The 18804-nt window shown below is 35.2% G+C and overlaps 1 protein-coding gene across 1 annotated transcript; it reads left to right on the top strand.

Moving 5' to 3' along the window:
• The first annotated feature begins 4520 nt into the window (after window positions 1–4520).
• Window positions 4521–18704, top strand: LOC142554179 (uncharacterized). Its single transcript, XM_075664851.1, has 17 exons — window positions 4521–4791; window positions 4879–5060; window positions 5350–5455; window positions 5616–5692; window positions 6586–6673; window positions 12945–13134; window positions 13724–13850; window positions 14035–14115; window positions 15165–15266; window positions 15392–15487; window positions 15681–15755; window positions 16244–16363; window positions 17303–17431; window positions 17548–17625; window positions 17997–18083; window positions 18298–18384; window positions 18465–18704. The coding sequence occupies exons 1-17, from the start codon at window positions 4563–4565 to the stop codon at window positions 18513–18515; spliced, it is 1905 nt and encodes a 634-aa protein (XP_075520966.1). The 5' UTR covers window positions 4521–4562; the 3' UTR covers window positions 18516–18704.
• The last annotated feature ends 100 nt before the right edge of the window (window positions 18705–18804 follow it).

The raw sequence follows: 18804 nt of genomic DNA, 5'->3' as shown, positions 1-18804 counted from the left end.
TGAGGTTGTTCGGCTGTCGTCTCAAGACGAGGTTGTCCGGCTCTCATCTCAAGACGAGGTTGTTCATGTCTCGTCTCGGGACGAGATTGTTCGGCTCTCATCTAAGGATGGGACGATATGGAGTTAGTTCTTCTGCTTCCTCTCCGGCCTACCATCTCTACGTCTCAGCTCAAAGTTCCCACAGACGGCGCCAAGTGATGCTCACTGAAAATTTAGGGCTCTATTCCAGTAGGTGACGCTAGTCCCGAAACAGGCTTCAAATTGGTTCTGAGCCTGAAATCACGAAGAAGACCGTTAGAAGGGAGTCGCGAGGGTGTCCCGGCGTAGCCCCTCCGACGCTCAAGTCAGAGACTGAGGATATAAGGGGGAGCAGCTAAAAGTGCTCCTGAAAAACAATATATTGAATGAAAATGAATTGAACACTCAAACATGATATTTATAGGAGAATACATGAGCCTGTGATGGGCCTTATACCTTGGTTGGGGATGAGCCAGGGGTCCAAAATCTGGTTTGTGCCTGATCTTAATTGGGTCCATCTATGGGGTATCAGATCGTGTGTTTAATTGGGAAATGTTTGTAAAATCAGCTTCTGCTTCAATTTCTATAACTTTTAACCAAAATCAAGAAGTAAGATTGAAATTTTTTTTTCTGCTTCTATTTTTTTTGTTAATAATTTAAAATTACAATTTGACATTTGAAACCTTAAAAAATTTATCATATTTCACAATTACTCTAAATTTTTATAAATATTTTGCAGATTTTTTAAAATATTAAATTTTATTTATATTAGTATCTCACTCATGCGATGACAATTATTTTATGTAATTAACGACTAAAATTAGTAAATACGAATATTTGAATAAAAATTAAAATACAAATAAACTAAAAGGATTATAAAAGCGTACAATTAGAAAACACAAAAATTAGTTTACAAGTTTTAAAAAACTTCTTCAAATACAATGTTTTTCGTTGAATTTTTTTTATTGCTATTACTATCACATATCAAAATTTTTAGACTCTTAGAATTTGTAACTCTGATTACAGCGACATATAACTGACATGACTAAAAACAAGGTTCTTCAAAAGAAATCCTACGTGAGATAATGATTGACCTTGACTTTTGTTTATTGTCATTGTGTATGATATTATAAGTGGATATTGTCTTCACTGGAATTTAAAAGCAAGTCATGAATCAGAAGGGTTCATTGGCATTCTTGGGATAAGCAATTTATGACAAACATTACTTCCGTAAGTATTTGTTCTTCTAAAACATGGTTTCCGAGCCTCGTCACGATCAATCTAGTGTCATTGTATAATCCAAGAGAATGATCTACCGCAACACAAACGGAGTTCCAACCTTCAAGTTTAACTTGTGATTAGGTACTCCAGAACATTTTATTCCATTAAGAATTCAGGGGCATGCACATCATGCAGTAGATCAACATTTTTTATCTGAGTGGCACGTTATATCAGAAATTAAATACAACCTTTCCATTGGAATGGTTTATGGACTGAAAGACATCAAGAGTCGGCGTCAAAATAGCCCTCTTCTGAAAATAGGCATTATCGTTGATATTGTCGCTTGAAGATGAATACATGCTCTCAACTATTGGTGCAATATAATCATTGCAATTTTTGAGTAAAAGTTAATCAGGAATATCGATTTTCGCATAACTGTCATTTTGTTTTCCAATTTTTCCATCTTCTAAATTAGCAATCTAATCCGAAAATTTCTTTATTTTAGAACATTATTCATCATAACCTAATTTATGTAAGCGCATGTTTTTCGTCAATCACAAAAGTGTGCAGTATCTCCAGATATACGAAGAACTAATAGTGGCGAGAACAATATCATGCATATTGTCTTTTGGAGAAATACATGCAATATTTGTTGAAAATCTTCACAAAAACAACTGTTTTGCCTCCAAAAGAGAAATGAAGGATTGACAAATCTCATTATATATTTCGTGCTTTTATCTAGAGCTTCAAAACAAAACTTATATATTATTGGAGCTTCATCTCAAATGATAAGTTTAGATTTTAGAATAAAATTTGCAAGAGGACTCACTTGTTTGATATTGCATATAGATTTCTCATTAGGATTAAATAAAATTGCAAAATGGGAAAGAACGGTTCTTCCACCAAGCATTAAATCTCAAGAATGCAGACAAAGTCTTATAGACAAATGTTTTTCCAGTACCTCCATATCCATATACAAAGAAAAACCCTCCATAATTTGATTGAACTGCATTCATTATCGTATCATATACAGGAAGTTGCTTAGAGTTCAAATTATTAAGGAGATTATCATGTTCTTCTAGCAAATATATTCTATCAAAACAGAATTCTTCATGTATCAATCTATTTCGGGAAGACTAAAAATATCGATCGCCAGGAAACTGACATTGATTGGAATTTATGAAAACTCTTTCCATAGCTCCGCAATAGTTTTTCAATTTCAAACAAGGCATAATTTTTAATTTCATTATCATTCAATTCCAATCCTATGTATATATAGTTTGCAAAAATAACAGATATATAAAAAAAGTTTATTGGTACATGCATACATTGATGTTGCACTAAGTTACATTGTTTATATAAAATATCATTTGCTAAATATATCCAACATGACTCCCAAACAACTTCAGATCTGCTGATACAGTTCGATGACAATAGAGTAGTAAGAAAACTCTTAGGGATTGTGCTGAAACCCAATGACTTGCTTCATTAATATCGTCGATGTACTCATTGTCATCATTCAACAACCTCAATGCATAGCAAGTATCGCGAAATGAATTATTCTGAACATCGTTAACAAAAGTTATATCATCATAATAAGTGGCACCACTGTTTACATTAAGGAGACATCTTAAATAACACATGTCCCCACCACCCGATAACATAAAATATGCTCCCGATTGAAAATATCTGATTTATGGGAACGAATTCTAGTTTATCTTGCTTCCAAACAAACTTCTTTAAAATATTTATCACATTCCATTATTACTCTCAATTTTTATAAATATTTTTGGAGATTTTTTTAAGATATTAAATTTTATTTGTATATGAGTTTTTAAGAGTTTCGAATAAAATTCAAAATTATATTCTATTACAAGCATTTTATAATTTAACACCTATTTTTTATAATTTACATTTTCAGATTTATTATTATTATTATTATTATTATTATTATTATTACATATTTTGTGCATTTATACATATTTTTCATTTGTTTTTTTTATTTTTATTAAATCTTATATAAATTTTCAAGCATTCATGTTATAAAAAGATAAATTGATTTTGATATAAAATATTCGAAATTTAATAATAATTATATAAATACATTATTGATGATATAAGTACCAAAATTTAGATAATTAAAAACGACAAATATTATATAGGTTAAAGATATTGATATAATTTTACCAAAAAAAAATTAGAAGAAATTTTTCTCCAAACACTCAAACTTTAATTCGTGTTAACTTTAATATTTTATTTCCAAACATTCTTTACTTTTACTTTCAAAAAATATATAAAAAAGCACTTTAAAATAAACAAACAATATCCGATAATATATTTCCTACAAATTCTTTAGTCAACGAGTTTGAGGTTTTTAGTTTGAACGGTGCGACATTTTGACTTAACAATATTTCAAGATTAGGAGCACCGGCCACCGGGTGTGAATCAAATCATGTCTGATAATTTTATTTCCGGAAATTATTTTGTAGCAATCTGCCCAAATTTATATATATGTTGATCCATCGTGTTAGGGATGAATAATTATTTGTATACGGAGAACAATTGAATGCATGTCGTATACGATTTAAAAGATTTTGTTACAACATTGTCAATTACTATAAATTTTTTATAAAAATAATTATTCAATCCTACAAATCGGTTTATACATCGAGATTTTCGAAAAGAAACAAACTTTTTTTGTGTTATATTTGAATTAAACCATATGAAAAAATTTAAAAAATAATTAATCATATTATTATATCGAAACTGCCTAATTGATCATAAATACGATTTTTTAAATATCATTTTATTGGATAAATTTGTTATATATAGTTTGTCTAATATAATTTAACTAACTTACATGATGGTAAAGTGACGGATCGTATTTTGTGAGATAATTTTCTTATTTGGATCATCCATGAAAAAATATTATTTTTGTATTAATGGTATTATTTTTTATTGTGAATATCGGTAGGGTTGACCAGTCTCACAGATAAGAATTTATGAGACCGTCTCAAAAAAACATACTCAAAATAATTATCGATGCGATTTCTATGGTGAAAAAAGACAAAAAGTCAAAAACATTATTTTGGCATTTTGATCATACAACAAATTATTAAAGAAATTATATAATTACGCGGTACGAACAAGGAAAGCCGCTTGGCGCTAAAGAACAACTGTACCACGTCACCCCAGAGCTGATGATTATATATATATAACAACTGTACCACGTCACCCCAGAGCTGATGATTATATATATATATATATATATATTATATACACACAATATTACCTCCTGGTAAACATCGTAAGTCTGGGCAACCATGGAGCTCCGGCCAGGCCTCTCAGCTTTAGTCACCGGCGGCGCCACCGGCATCGGTAGAGCTTTGGTAATGGCGCTCGCTCAGAAAGGAATTTTCATCACCGTTGTCGATTTTTCTGAAGAGAAAGGAAAAGAAGCTGCATCGCTCGCGGGAACGGAAGTGTCTAAATTCCATTCCAATCTGACTTTTACGCCGGTTTTATTCATCAAGTGCGATGTCGCAGACAAGAGTAAGTTGCAAATTTTATCATTGTTTTTGCGGAAGAAACGATATTGATTTGTTCGTGCATACGTGAATCGTCTGATTTTGTGTTTAGATGAAATCGCGGCGGCTTTCGAGAAGCACGTTGAGACTTATGGAGGGTTGGATATCTGTATTAATTGTGCTGGAATTGCGACTCCGGTTTCATTTTATACTGACGAAACTGATGGTTCTAAATCATGGAGACGCGCTATTGATGTTAATCTTATCGGTGTTATCGATTCCACTCGATTAGCGGTATGATTTTACTTTGATAGATTCATTGTTTTATTTTATCGGAATATATGTTCCATCTGTTTACAAAAACGAACTCATGCTGATACTCCAATGGGGTGACAGTTCAGTTTATAGATGTGAGAGTGTGCTGTATATGATGGTTTTGTACAGATTTGTGGATGAAGTTGAAGAGGTCTTCTGATTAGTTACTGGCTGATAACTTTACTCCTCTGTATATTCATCTTTTAGATGCTATTTTGTGGTTCTTCAGCAGGTGGCTATAATTTAATGGTCTTGATTTGGTGCACAGATTCAGGCGATGAAAGCAAGAAAGAAACCTGGTGTGATCATCAATGTGGGCTCGGCTTCGGGTTTGTACCCAATGTATGCTGACCCTATTTATTCTGGCGCCAAAGGTTCGTCTTTTTCTCTTTTTCCTTTTTTTTTGGTTGTGCTTGTCTGTGTACTCTAACTTTATGTTTCTACCGTGCCATAATTATCTTGGTCTATGATATTAGTGTTTTGCTTTTCTTCAAGACTATTTATCTTTCTGATAAGAGAAAATTCCTCTCGCAGGAGGAGTTGTGTTATTCACGAGATCACTTGCTCTTTACAAGCGACAAGGAATCCGTATTAATGCACTCTGTCCTGAGGTTAGCCATGTCTAAGTTTTATATTTGCTTACAATTCTACTTCACAGAAAAAAGAAAACTGAACTTCCCCTCATTTTATCCCGCTTCACAGAAAGAAAGGATTACACTTTTGTTTTTTAAAAAAAGAATTAAATTTTTGTTCCATTCAATCAAAAGTGCTCCTTTTTTTTTCAGCAAAAAAAATCGAATCACTGTAATGAACATGTTTAGCATATTGACCAGAAAGCTTCCACTTGTAATAGATTCCGTCTTCACATTTGATTTACTTTTTCATGAAAAAAATATTTGTTCTGTCTATAAACCTGGAGACCACAGAAAGGGCAGGGAGATGACTAATAGAAGGATAGACTAGACTTAGGTTGTTCTAGCTTCACCTAAAGTCATTTGGGAATAAATTTTGGCAAAGTGTGTCTTTGTTCCTATAGTTACCTGGAGCCTTAAACATGTTATCTGAATTACCATCGAAAGAACCAGACAGATGGGTACCATAAACTAGAAAGACAACAACATAGAAAACCCAAGAAGATGATTTGGCAGCAGAATTAGTACTGTTTTGAGTCACTTACTCATCATGACCGATTATCAAATGAATCTATCATCGTGGTGTCAGAATTTTTTTATGTATATGTGCAAGCATGCATGTATGTAAATGTTTGCACGTTTGTTTATTTATGTTCTGGTTGTTTGCTAAGAAATTTGGTTTTTTAAACATCCATGTTGGAGTGACCAGCAAAAGATTTTAAGTGGTTGTAGCTTGTATTGTGGCCATTGTACTATTCCCACATTTGGGTTATTATTATGAGGCATTCTGAGCTGTATTACAATAATCAACTAATATACTGTAAGTCTCTACAAACATTCGTTTTATTGCTGCTAGCTATTCTTTCGTGCAGTTCGTTCAAACAGAATTGGCCTCTAAGATGGATCCTAAGTTTATTAATCTTCTTGGGGGTTTCCTACCAATGGATTCAGTGGTAAAAGGTAAGTTCTAACATATACTGCCGAATGTTTATACATCTTATGTCAATCACTAGATACCAGATTGCACTTGTGATGTTATGTCATTGATGTGAAGGAGTTGATTTGTTGTTCTTGGCAAGTTTCTTACAAATATTGTAGACGATAGTCCTTTTCATTTTCATTCCCATTTGTTTTGCAAATCTTAAAAATAAAATAATGGAGCGAGAAGAATGTTAGTATTTGAAGTAGATCTAATAATTCCTAATTATATTGTTTTTTATTCACTTTTATGCATGAGCTAGTCAATCTCATAACCGGGGAAATGAAAGTGGGAAAATATTCAGTATCATGTCAGTTGGAATAATGGTTGCCATTATTTCTGGGTCATTATCCGTGAACCTCGAAGTTCTCCTGTTGCTATAGCATAATATGTTAATCACCAGAAACAAAATGCCAGTAGATAGGCTAAAGTAATATTCTCCCACTTTTCATGGTTTCCTGATATGGTTGCATTAGAAACCTCTGATATTAGTTTCCATTCTATAACAGAATTTAATAAAAAATTCCTGGTTGGTATTAACTGGAAAGTGGGCATGGCATTATGGTCTTTGTGTGTATTATTGTTAGGTGGGTTGTCATAATCGGATTCATTTATTAAATTGCATGAGCTGTCAACATGTTTTGGAAATGAAGCGAAATTTGACAAGGAAACCGTGCAGCAATAGTTGACGAATGAAACATTTTTTTTTTAACGCGACGCCTATAAATAGAACTCTTTCGTTTCAGTTTATAGCATCCCAAAATCAAGAGCTTTCAAAGCTTAGTTTAATAGTGAGAGCATTTGAGTGTTGAGCGTTCTTTTGTGTGAGTTGGATAAATTATTTTTCTCGATTATACTCGAGGTGGGAGTGTGAGATATTTAGTGTATTATTGTATACACTTGTTGTAATATTTCTCATGTTATAAAATATCAGCAGTAGCTCCGTGGACGTAACCTAAATTGGGTGAACCGCATAAATATTTGTGTTCTTGTTGATTATTTTATTCCGAAATTTTTTTTCATCACAATCGTTATCGTTTCGGTGTAATCCCTAACAATTGGTATCAAAACCTTGTTGTAAAAATTCTTAAGAATTCTGAGTATGCTCTGTGGTTGCAGCTTTGTCCGATCTTCCACATCAGAAAATATTTTTTGCCAAGGCTAGAGAAGTGATGGCCGGAGATGATGGATCGGGACCGGGAATCAACAAGTTCGTCGGAACAAATTTTTCGTTCTGGCGGTTACATATTAGAAATTATCTGTATAGCAAGAACTTGCATCAATCTTTATCTAAAAGAAGCCAGAAAAGATGGAGGATGATGACTGAGAGCTCCTTGACGGACAGGTGTTAGGTGTAATACATTTGACCCCAACGAAGAACGTGACACATAACGTGGCGGATGCACAAACCACAGAAGAGATGATGTCAATTTTATCGGACATGTACGAGAAGCCATCAGCAAACAACAAAGTATATCTCATGAAAAAATAATTCAACTTGAAAATGGGAGGATGTGCTTTGACGGCTAAAGACATAAATGATCAGTTGAAATTAATTTTGATGATGAGATTCGTGCACTTATTCTTTTGGCGTCTTTACCAAATGTTTGAGAACCGATGCGGGCAGCAGTTAGCAACTCTCTTGGAAAAAGAAAACTACAATTCGATTATGTCAGATATCAAATTCTTGCTGAAGAAGTTCGCAGGATGGATTTAGGTGAAGGGCCATCATCGAGATCTGCTCTAAATCTCGAAAAGAGAGGAAGAGGGAGGAGTGGCAAAAAGAGTTCTAACTGATGGCGTGATAGATCCAAATCAAGAAATTGAATAGACAAAAACACTTTTGAAAAGAATTTGAAGTGCTGAAGTTGTGATGAAACTGGTCACTTAAAAAAGAAATGCGAATCAACAAAGAATAATGCAAATGCTGTTACTGAGGAGGTACATGATGCTCAATTATTATCCATGGAAAATCCAGTTGATTCTTGGGTTATGGACTCAGGAGCTTCGTTTCATACCACTGGTAATCGTAATGTATTCGATAATTACGTCGCTGGCGATTACGGAAAAGTTTTCTTGGCTGATGGAAAACCTTTGGAAATTAGTTGGTATGGGTGATGTCCGGATAAAGATGTCAAATGGATATGTCTGGAAAATCAACAAAGTCAGACATGTACCAAAATTGACACGCAATTTGATCTCAGTGGGACAACTTCATGACGAAGGCCATAATGTTACCTTTGGCGATGGTTCTTGGAAAGTGAACAAAGGAGCCATGATTGTTGCTCGAGGAAAGAAAACTGGAACACTTTATATAACTTACAGTTCCAGAGATACATTAGCAGCCGTGGATGCTGGAGCTAATTCAAATCTATGGCATTGTAGGCTTGGGCATATAAGTGAGAAGGGAATGAAGATGCTTGTATCAAACAGGAAGCTACCGGAATTAAAGACCGTTGAACACAAACTATGTGAAAGCTGCATCTTTGGAAAACAGAAAAATGTGAGTTTTTCAAAAGACGGTAGAGAACCGAAAGCAGCAAAGTTGGAGTTGGTTCATACGGATGTATGGGGACCATCTCCTGTAAGTGTAACATCCCTTGAAGGCTCAAGATATTATGTCACATTTATCGACGATTCGAGCCGGAAAGTTTGGGTTTATTTTTTGAAAAATAAATCTGATGTTTATGAGACCTTTAAACGATGGAAAGCCATGGTTGAGAATGATACCAACTTGAAGGTGAAGTGCTTACGATCTGACAATGGTGGTGAATACGAAGATGATGAGTTCAAGAAATATTGTGCACAGAACGGGATCAAGATGGAGAAAACCATTCCTGATACACCTCAACATAATGGTGTAGCTGAAAGGATGAACATGACCTTGAATGAACGTGCTAGGAGCATGAGATTACATTCTGGATTACCAAAATATTCTGGGCTGATGCTGTTAACACTCCAGCATATCTGATCAACAGAGGACCTTCGGTACCGCTTGATTGCAGAATACCCGAAGAGGTATGGAGCGGCAAAGAAGTAGACCTTTTGTTTCTTGAAAGTGTTTGTATGTTTATCCTATGTTCATGTTGACTTAGCTAGCAGAACAAAGCTTGATCCGAAATCAAAGAAGTGTTTCTTTATTGGTTATGGAGATAATGAGTGTGAACCACATTTTTGGAATGACCAAAATCGAAAGATCATTCGGAGCAGAGATGTATATTCAATGAACAAGTACTGTACAAGGATAAGTCAGACATTGGAGTCGAAGATGAATGTCAAGTCAAGAAGACTGATGAAGTGCCATTGACAGATATTCCTGTGAATGAATCGAAAAGCAGTAACAAGGAAAATGAATCGAGAAGCAGTAACAAGGAAAATGAAGAAGCGACTGCACAAGATAATGACCCACAAACTCCGGTGTTTGAACTCAGAAGATCTACTCCTCTACACTTCACTATATTTTACTGACAGACAAAGGTGAACCGGATACCTATGAAGATGCTATGAAAAATGACGATTCAATCAAGTGGGAGTTAGCCATAGAAGATGAGATGAATTCACTGTCATCCAACCAGACTTTGAAGTTGACAGAACTTCCCGCAAGGCAAAAAGGCATTACGAAACAAGTGGGTGTAGAGGTTAAAAGAAGAACATGATGGTAGCAAGCGGTACAAGGCAAGGCTTGTTGTAAAAGGTTTTCAACAAAAAGAAGGCATTGATTACACTGATATTTTCTCTCCAGTGGTTAAGTTAACCACTATCAGGACTATACTCGGATTAGTGGCAAAAGAAGATTTACATCTGGAACAGTTAGATGTAAAAACGATATTTCTTCATGGTGACCTAGATGAAGAAATTTATATGAAGCAGCCACAGGGTTTCGAAGTACAGGGAAAAGAGAAAATGGTGTGCAAACTTCAGAAGAGCTTGTACAGTCTCAAACAAGCTCCAAGACAGTTGTACAAGAAGTTTGATGGATTCATGAGTAATTATGGTTTCCTGAGGTGTCAGGCTGATCACTGTTGTTATCTGAAGAAGCTTGATGGTTCTTATATCATTCTTCTGTTATTCGTAGATGATATGTTGATAGTAGGAACTTGTTTTGAGGAAATTGATAAACTCAAGAAATAGTTGTCAAAAGAATTATCTATGAAGGATTTGGGGGCTGCAAAGCCAATCTTTGGAATGAGGATTTTAGAGATCGGGTGAATGGAATATTGAAGTTATCTCAAGAAGAGTACATGGAAAAAGGTGAATGAAGCTAAACCTGTGAGTACACCTTTGGCTAGTCATTTTAAACTAACCAAATTACAATCACCATCGTCGGAGCAGGAGCAGACTTATATAAACAAGGTTCCTTATGCTTCTGCTGTCGGAAGCCTCACGCAATGGTGTGTACAAGACCAGACATACCACATGCAGTGGGAGTTGTGAGTAGGTTTATGAGCAATCCAGGAAAACAACATTGGGAAGTAGTTAAATGGATTCTGAGGTATTTGAAAGGTACTGTTAGTTTATCTTTATACTTCAGAAGGTCAAATTTGGGCTTACAAGGTTTTGTCGAGGCCCACATGGGTGGTGACCTAGATGGCAGAAAAGTACTACTGGGTATATGTTCACATTAGGTGGTACGGTTGTAAGTTGGGCGTCTAAACTACGAAAAATAGTTGCGCTTTCAACTACTGAGGCTGAGTACGTTGCTGTAACAGAAGTTAGCAAGGAGATGATATGGTTGAAATCTTTTCTGGAAGAATTGAGTCAGTAGCTTGAAGGTAGCACATTACACTGTGACAGTCAGAGTGCTATTCATTTAGCAAAGAATCATGTTTATCATGCTAGGACAAAGCATATACAAGTTAGGTACCATTTCATCATATCAGTGCTGGAAGATGGAGTCTTGATGCTTGAGAAGATTCCTGGAAGTAAAATTCCAACTAATATGCTAACGAAGATGGTAACCATTGACAAACTGAAGTTGTGTTCAACTTCAGTTGGACTGCAAGAATAAATGAGGAGATACGAGCTGCTGCATTAATGGTGTGAAGTCATGATTGAAATCAAGCCCTCAAGGGGGAGAAATATTAGGTGGGTTGTCATAATCAGATTCATTTATTAATTGCATGAGTTGTCGACATGTTTTGGAAATAAAGCGAAATTTGACAAGGAAACCGTGCAGCAATAGTTGACGAAAGAAACATATTTTTTATTTTAACGCGTTGGAAACGCGTTTTTGCACCTATAAATACAACTCTTTCGTTTGAGTTTATAGCATCCCAAAATCAAGAGCTTTCAATGCTTAGTATAATATAGAGAACATTTGAGTGTTGATTGTTCGCATGTATGAATTGGAGAAATTATTTTTCTCGGTTATACTCGGGTTGGGAGTATGAGATATTTAGTGTATTGTTGTATACACTTGTTGTAATATTTCTCCTGTTATAAAAGATCAGCAGTAGCTCCGTGGACGTAGCCTAAATTGGTTGAACCACGTAAATATTTGTGTTCTTGTTGGTTATTTTATTCCGCATTTTTTTTCATCACGATCGTTATCGCTTCGGTGTAATCCCTAACAATTATTATCACATCTGCTATAACATATGAGATTGGTTCCCTTGTTTCTACATAAGAATGGAAAAAAGGGAAAGAGAGAGTGTTACAGACCCGCGGTTAGGAGTGACCCAAGAAAAAAGCCCTACAACTTACAATGTCTATAGAAGAGGAAAGAAGGCCCAACAAAAAAGGGGAGAGAGGAGTTAGTTATGAAGGGGAGGAAAAATATATTGTTAGAGTGCGAGCTAGCTTGGCTAGTTGGCAATGGGAAAGAGAGTGATTTTTTTCCATCTTGTCATTTTCTTTTCTGGAAATTACAGCTTCACTGTAATTGTTGGAGTTTACTCCAAGTTGAACGCAATTGTTCGTTTCAATCTCTATTTTCTAAGTGTTGTGATCAGTCTTGAGTGTTTCTAGTGTTTTCCAATCTGTTATCGTGAGTTTTAATCTTGTGGTCTTTTCAGAAAGTTACAAAGTGGTGCAGCAAAACCATGTGAATGATGAACAATGGTTCTCTGAATATGTGTATGCTCTGTAATAAAAACTAAATTTCATTTACTGAACAAAAATGTTCCTTCTGCGTGGGAATAAGTTTTCTAGCTTGCAGTTTCCATGATTCTAGATGTTTGTTAAAAGTATTTTATTTTCTTGGTGCAGAAAACTGTTTTCTTAACTTCATCTCTGTATTTCCAACTTATGTAGGTGCTTATGAGCTTATTACGGATGAAAGTAAAGCTGGGTCTTGCTTGTGGATATCTAACAGAAGGGGTATGGAATATTGGCCAACTCCCGCAGAAGAAGAAAAATATCGTCTACGGCCTAGAACATCGAGGAGAAAACCTCCAGAAGTAGTCCCAATTAACATTCAACTCCCCCAAAATTTTCAGAAGATGTAAGCAAAAATGTTTAGCATTTTGCCTCAAAATTACTAGAAATTCATTTGGTTTGGCTGGTAAATAAATTTTTGAAACCACAACAATTTGGTGAACACAAAGGGCCATCGTTCATTCATGTCCTAGTGAAATGATATTCTAAAGTTGGAAAAAATTATGTTATTGCTAATTTTTTCACGTGTACTCTTTGATAAAAATTAACCTAGCAAATGATGATTCCTTGTATCTTGTTGTGTTTGTTTTGTGATTCAAATTGAAATTATGATAAATGGGTGATGGCTTTATATTAGAGCAGCTCTGTGTACAAAGTATAGAGGAATAGTTACTGATCTATGAATGGTGTTGTTTTAGTTTTACCCGCCGAAGGAAGGTTTGTCCTAATCATAATGCTTATTTATTTCGGAACATGATCAATTTTTACAGGGCGTACTCAATTGTTATTTTGTCGTGTTAACAATTTAATGATTTTGAAAGTGAAGCTTCATTAAGAACATTCATCATAGAAACAGTCTTCTACTATACTTTCCGTATCAAATCATCTGTTTAATATTTTATTTTGACGCTTATTGGTTTGATCTTTTCCTCTAGAGTTGTTCACACGCTGAGTCACAACTTCCATAGTGCTACAAGTGTAGTTCGGGCTCCTCTGAGATTGCCACTTAAACCAGATCATGTTCTTTTGAAAATCATCTATGCCGGAGTTAATGCTAGTGATGTAAGGTTTTCTCCATACAACATTTTTTTCCAATCTTTTGGTCCAAATAATTGACAGAGTTTGTGTAGATATGAATTGGCATCATCAAAGAGGATTCCAATGGCTGAGTAGTATTTATTCTATTGATGAGTATATATCTTTCTTAAGCTTGAAATGCTTATAAATGAAAACCAACTCTGGACAGGTGAATTTTAGCTCTGGACGATACTTTAGTGGGGGCGGTACCGACCTTGCTTCTCGCCTCCCATTCGATGCTGGTTTTGAGGTTAGTAAACACTTGCTTTATGCTTTTGTTGATGCTATTAGTAAAGATTTCAGGTTGAAAGAGACAAACTAAACTTCAGCCAAAACTGCATATAATTCTTCATGCCACACAATAGTTTTCAATATTTAGTTTCAGTGTTTCTTTCCTTTTTAAGATTTATATGTTATTAAACGACTTTTCCTAGTCAGACTTGCCTGTTTCAGATTCTCTCTCTTTTTGTTTTCTTTCTGTTTTGTATTCAGCAGTTTCATCAGAAATAAAACACATCTTGAGATAGTAAAATACTCCATCTGGTACATACATATCTGATTTAAATGCATGGTCAGAAAAGGCAAGGGTGTCTTTATGATCCTTGGGTTCGACTATTTTTCTTTCCAAACATAGAGGCATTTCAACTCTGCTTTTTAAGATGGCTGTGCCAGGATTTTGTTAAAAAAAATTTGTGCTGCCAAGTCCATGTGTACATGTACATCCTCTGTATCCTTCTGAACTCTTAAAGAAAAAACTTTCCAACTTGCTTTTCCTTCCTTTCTTACTAGACCAAGAACTTGAGTTTATTTATCATATGCACCTTCTAAGTGGTGAGAGACGGCAGATGAGGACTAGGAAATGCCAACTTTTGTTATTTTTATTACCATTCTTGACATTCTGATGGCACATCTCCACAATATTTCTGCTGTGTGGGCAGTGATCATAGTTTCTAAATATTAGTTTTAAATTGGGCAGTTTATTTAATGAATACGATGTACTTGAGAGCTTATTATGCATTTATACATCTCGTTTCTCTTGATTATTTGATGGAGATAATGCTTTTTATCTATTAAGAAAGCTTCCCGAACATGTGATGGGTATTTGATGGTGCAGATATTTGAATTTGAACATTTCAATTTATCTATCCCTTGAATTTTGAGTTGGTTCTAGTTTAGAGTTCACTCTGTATATGTTTAGTTACATATTTTGTAGTGCCTAAACGTTTTTTTATTATCCCTATAATTTTGATTTTAAAGTCAGGCATATCCATTTTAGAGAATTGAGATATTACATTGCAGGCTGTGGGTATAGTTGCGGGTGTAGGCGATTCAGTTAAGCACTTAAAAGTTGGAACCCCTGCAGCAATCATGATATTTGGAAGTTACGCTGAATTCACCACGGTCAGACATTCAATATTTGTCTAAACTTTCATGCATGTGGTACCTTTCATTATTAATTCGGTTCCACTTGTTTTTAAAAACAAATTGTAAAATATTTACATCATTGATTTTTCCCGGTAATTTAGGTACATTCAAAACATATACTTCCTGTTGCAAGACCAGATCCAGAAATTGTTGCTATGCTCACCTCTGGACTGACAGCATCCATAGCTCTAGAAAAGGTGCTTTCTGCTGATGTTTGATATCCGTTTTTTAATCTCATTTTGTTTTCTCTTCTTCCTTCTTTATGCTGAAACATGCACCACACTGCAATTGGATGATTGTTTGACAAATCCTTTGTTTAAGACGTTATTCGAACTCATTTCACCAAGAGAATGATTTGCTAATCCTTTCATCCTTTTATCAATTTCACAGGCTGCACAAATGGAATCAGGAAAAACAGTTCTTGTTACTGCTGCTGCTGGGGGGACGGGTCAATTTGCTGTTCAGGTACTCTCTGAATATGCAGGAACATTTCATTTAAGAGTTCCTAACTGTTGCTTACTGGAAGCATGAATCGCTAAAGTAATATACGATGAGAAATTCAATCGTGCATTAAAGTTCACCAGAGCTGTCTTATTTTAAAATATTTTCTCCCATCTTTAGTAGCCTCGATATATGAACTTCATGACTGTTAGAAGTCAGGAAAGGTATAAGCATATGACCATGAGGAGAGTTCTTTACATAGTTGGTGCTCTTGATGCCTGGTATAATTGAGCTTTCTTCTTTTTTGTGGTGGGGCAATTGAAATCCTCAATAAAAATAATTTTCTGGAAGTATTTTTGGAGATTGACGGGAGTTGATGACTTTCTTTTATGTTATTAACTTCCTTTTTTGTCTGTATGATGTTCTTTCTTGTTCATCTATCCGTAAGTATTGTCTCATTCATAATTTCAATCTCACGTATATTAACTCTTATGGACCGTATCTTTGTGCAGCTGGCAAAACTAGCTGGAAACAAAGTCATTGCCACCTGTGGAGGTAAAGATAAGGCAGAGCTTTTGAAAAGTTTGAAAGTGGATCGAGTCATCGACTATAAAGTGGAAAATATAAAAACTGTACGTCTCTTTATTTTTTTCAAAAATCTAATAATGGCATGCAACGTAACGAAGGTAAATGAAGTTTCTGTCTGTTGGAAGTGGAACTCTAGGTTTAGTTTTGTTACACTTTTGTTGTTCCTGATATTTTTCACTTTGGGAGTTGACGAGTCAGTGGACATGAGGCAGAAAAGTTATAATTTACATGTCTTGGGAGAATTAATCTCATTTATTTTCCTTTCTACTTTTCCTGGTGTCTAGGACATGGAACACGATATTAGGAAAACCCGAATGTCTTGTCTTAGCTTGGGATTGTGGATTTAGTCTTGTTAGATGAGTTTTTTGCCCTCATCTTGGTTGACCTGCTGATCTTACTTATCTGGTATTGAATAGCTCTTACACTTAGTCCTAGCCATGGTTGATTCATTTTTCCTAGTAATTTGCCATCTTTGAGGGAATGCAGTTCATTAACAGCTAATGGAAATCTCGTAGTTGCCTGAACTTATAAGCTCAGATTCTCTTCAAATTTAAACCTATACAAATTCAATCCTTTTTAAAACCTTACCATTTAGCAACCAAATCTTTGTATGGGAATACTTAACTGATGGTGGACCCAATTTCTGTGGGTCATTTGCTCTGGCTTGAAGCTCTTAGAAAATGGGGTGTCTCGTCCTTTTTTCTTTCCCGTGTGTACGTTGGTGATTCTAATAAGGAGAGAAAATAAGTGGGACTTTTAAGCTGCTTGTTTATCTTATTTGTCAAAAAGTTGGTTCGATTTCAATTTTGAGTCATGAGCTCTCACATATGAAAATAAGATTCTCTATGACTTCCATGTGGCAAGACAAAAACATGTGCCTTAGTTTGCCCCAGTTTCCTAATTTTCATTGAAGCCGTGTTTTATATTTGCCCCAATGGCATATCGTGTGCTTTTTCATAGCATTTTATCTCATTTTCTCCCAGGTTTTAAAGAATGAATTCCCTAAAGGTGTTGATATTATTTACGAGTCCGTCGGTGGTGAGATGTTTGATATATGCTTGAATGCTTTGGCAACCTATGGACACCTTGTTGTGATTGGGATGATTTCTCAGGTCTGGATTGATTCATACATTTAAGTTATGCATCTTCTCTGGAGTTCCAGAGCGAGCATCTTTCTTGGCTTTTAGTTTATTGTCAACATATCATATCTAAACCCATGCCACAATAGTATCAAGGAGAACATGGATGGCAGCCACGAAACTATACTGGATTGTGCGAAAAGCTTCTAGCAAAGAGCCAGACTGTGGTATGTGAACTATGAATGAGTTTTTAATGCTTCAATCATCTCTTGTAAATTAATCGTTGGCTTTTCTTACTTCATCTATTTTTGGCAGTTATGTATGTATATATGTGTGTGTGTGTGTGTGTGTGTGTTGGTTAATAGAAGAATATTATACTGACACCACCGGCAATTTTCGATAGATGATTGTGCATCTATTGCCATAGTTCTATACTGGAATGTGCTTCATTTATATTATATGTTTGTTTTAAGCCCTAAAACTCCTCTCTGTTTGCTAGATTTCATTTGGTTTAGAAATTTAGTCTGTTTTGCATACGTTTGTCTTATATAAGACTTTGAATTTGCTACAATTTAATTCTGACCGGAAATGTTTCTAGGCTGGCTTCTTCCTAGTGCAATATGCTCACTTTTGGCGAAATCATCTAGATAGGCTAGTGGATCTTTATTCCTCGGGGAAGCTCAAGGTAAACATCCACACATTCGCTAATGTTATTTTCTTCAGATTCATTGGCAACAAACGCAGTTGGTGACAAGGAACATTGCACCTTGTTACAATAAAAAGTCAATTTGAATTTCGAGACATGTTCAAATAACTCACATGGATGCTTGATTGCTGTAGGCTTAAAAGGATTATTGTTTCTACACATTTTAATAAGGATTTCATATTTGGTTTGATAGGTCGCTGTGGACCCCAAACCATTCTTTGGCATTCATTCTGTTGCTGATGCTGTCGACTATCTTCATTCCGGTAAAAGTGTCGGCAAGGTAGTTTTACATTCTTCAACCAAATCATATTGGTTTCACTTGTGATCGAGGGTTTATAATGTCCATTGCAAACACTGCAGGTTGTTGTCTGCATCGATCCAGCATTCAGCCCACGTCAAGCGAAGCTCTGACAGCTTAATGGCAAGTATCTCTTGAACTGAACCTTGTAATGTACGATAAATAATAATGCCATCACATCCCAATAGTTCTTGGTATACGCCCATAAAGCTTACGTATCATTAAATCCTAGAATTCAGAGAAATGTAACACTTGAGTGGATTGTATTTATTTGGCTTATTCGGCGGAGTCTTTCCACCGTAGCTGTTTGTTTCAAACTAATAAGTCTAAAACTATGAGAAACATTCACCTCAATATGGGTACAAACTAGTAGGATTCTCCTTAGAACATGCCTTAAATTCC

The sequence above is a fragment of the Primulina tabacum genome, chromosome 8, assembly GCF_025594145.1.
Source record: "Primulina tabacum isolate GXHZ01 chromosome 8, ASM2559414v2, whole genome shotgun sequence".
In the NCBI taxonomy this organism is placed as follows: Eukaryota; Viridiplantae; Streptophyta; class Magnoliopsida; order Lamiales; family Gesneriaceae; genus Primulina; species Primulina tabacum.
The sequence above is the reverse complement of the archived record's forward strand: the minus strand, read 5'-3'. Positions and strand labels throughout refer to the sequence as shown.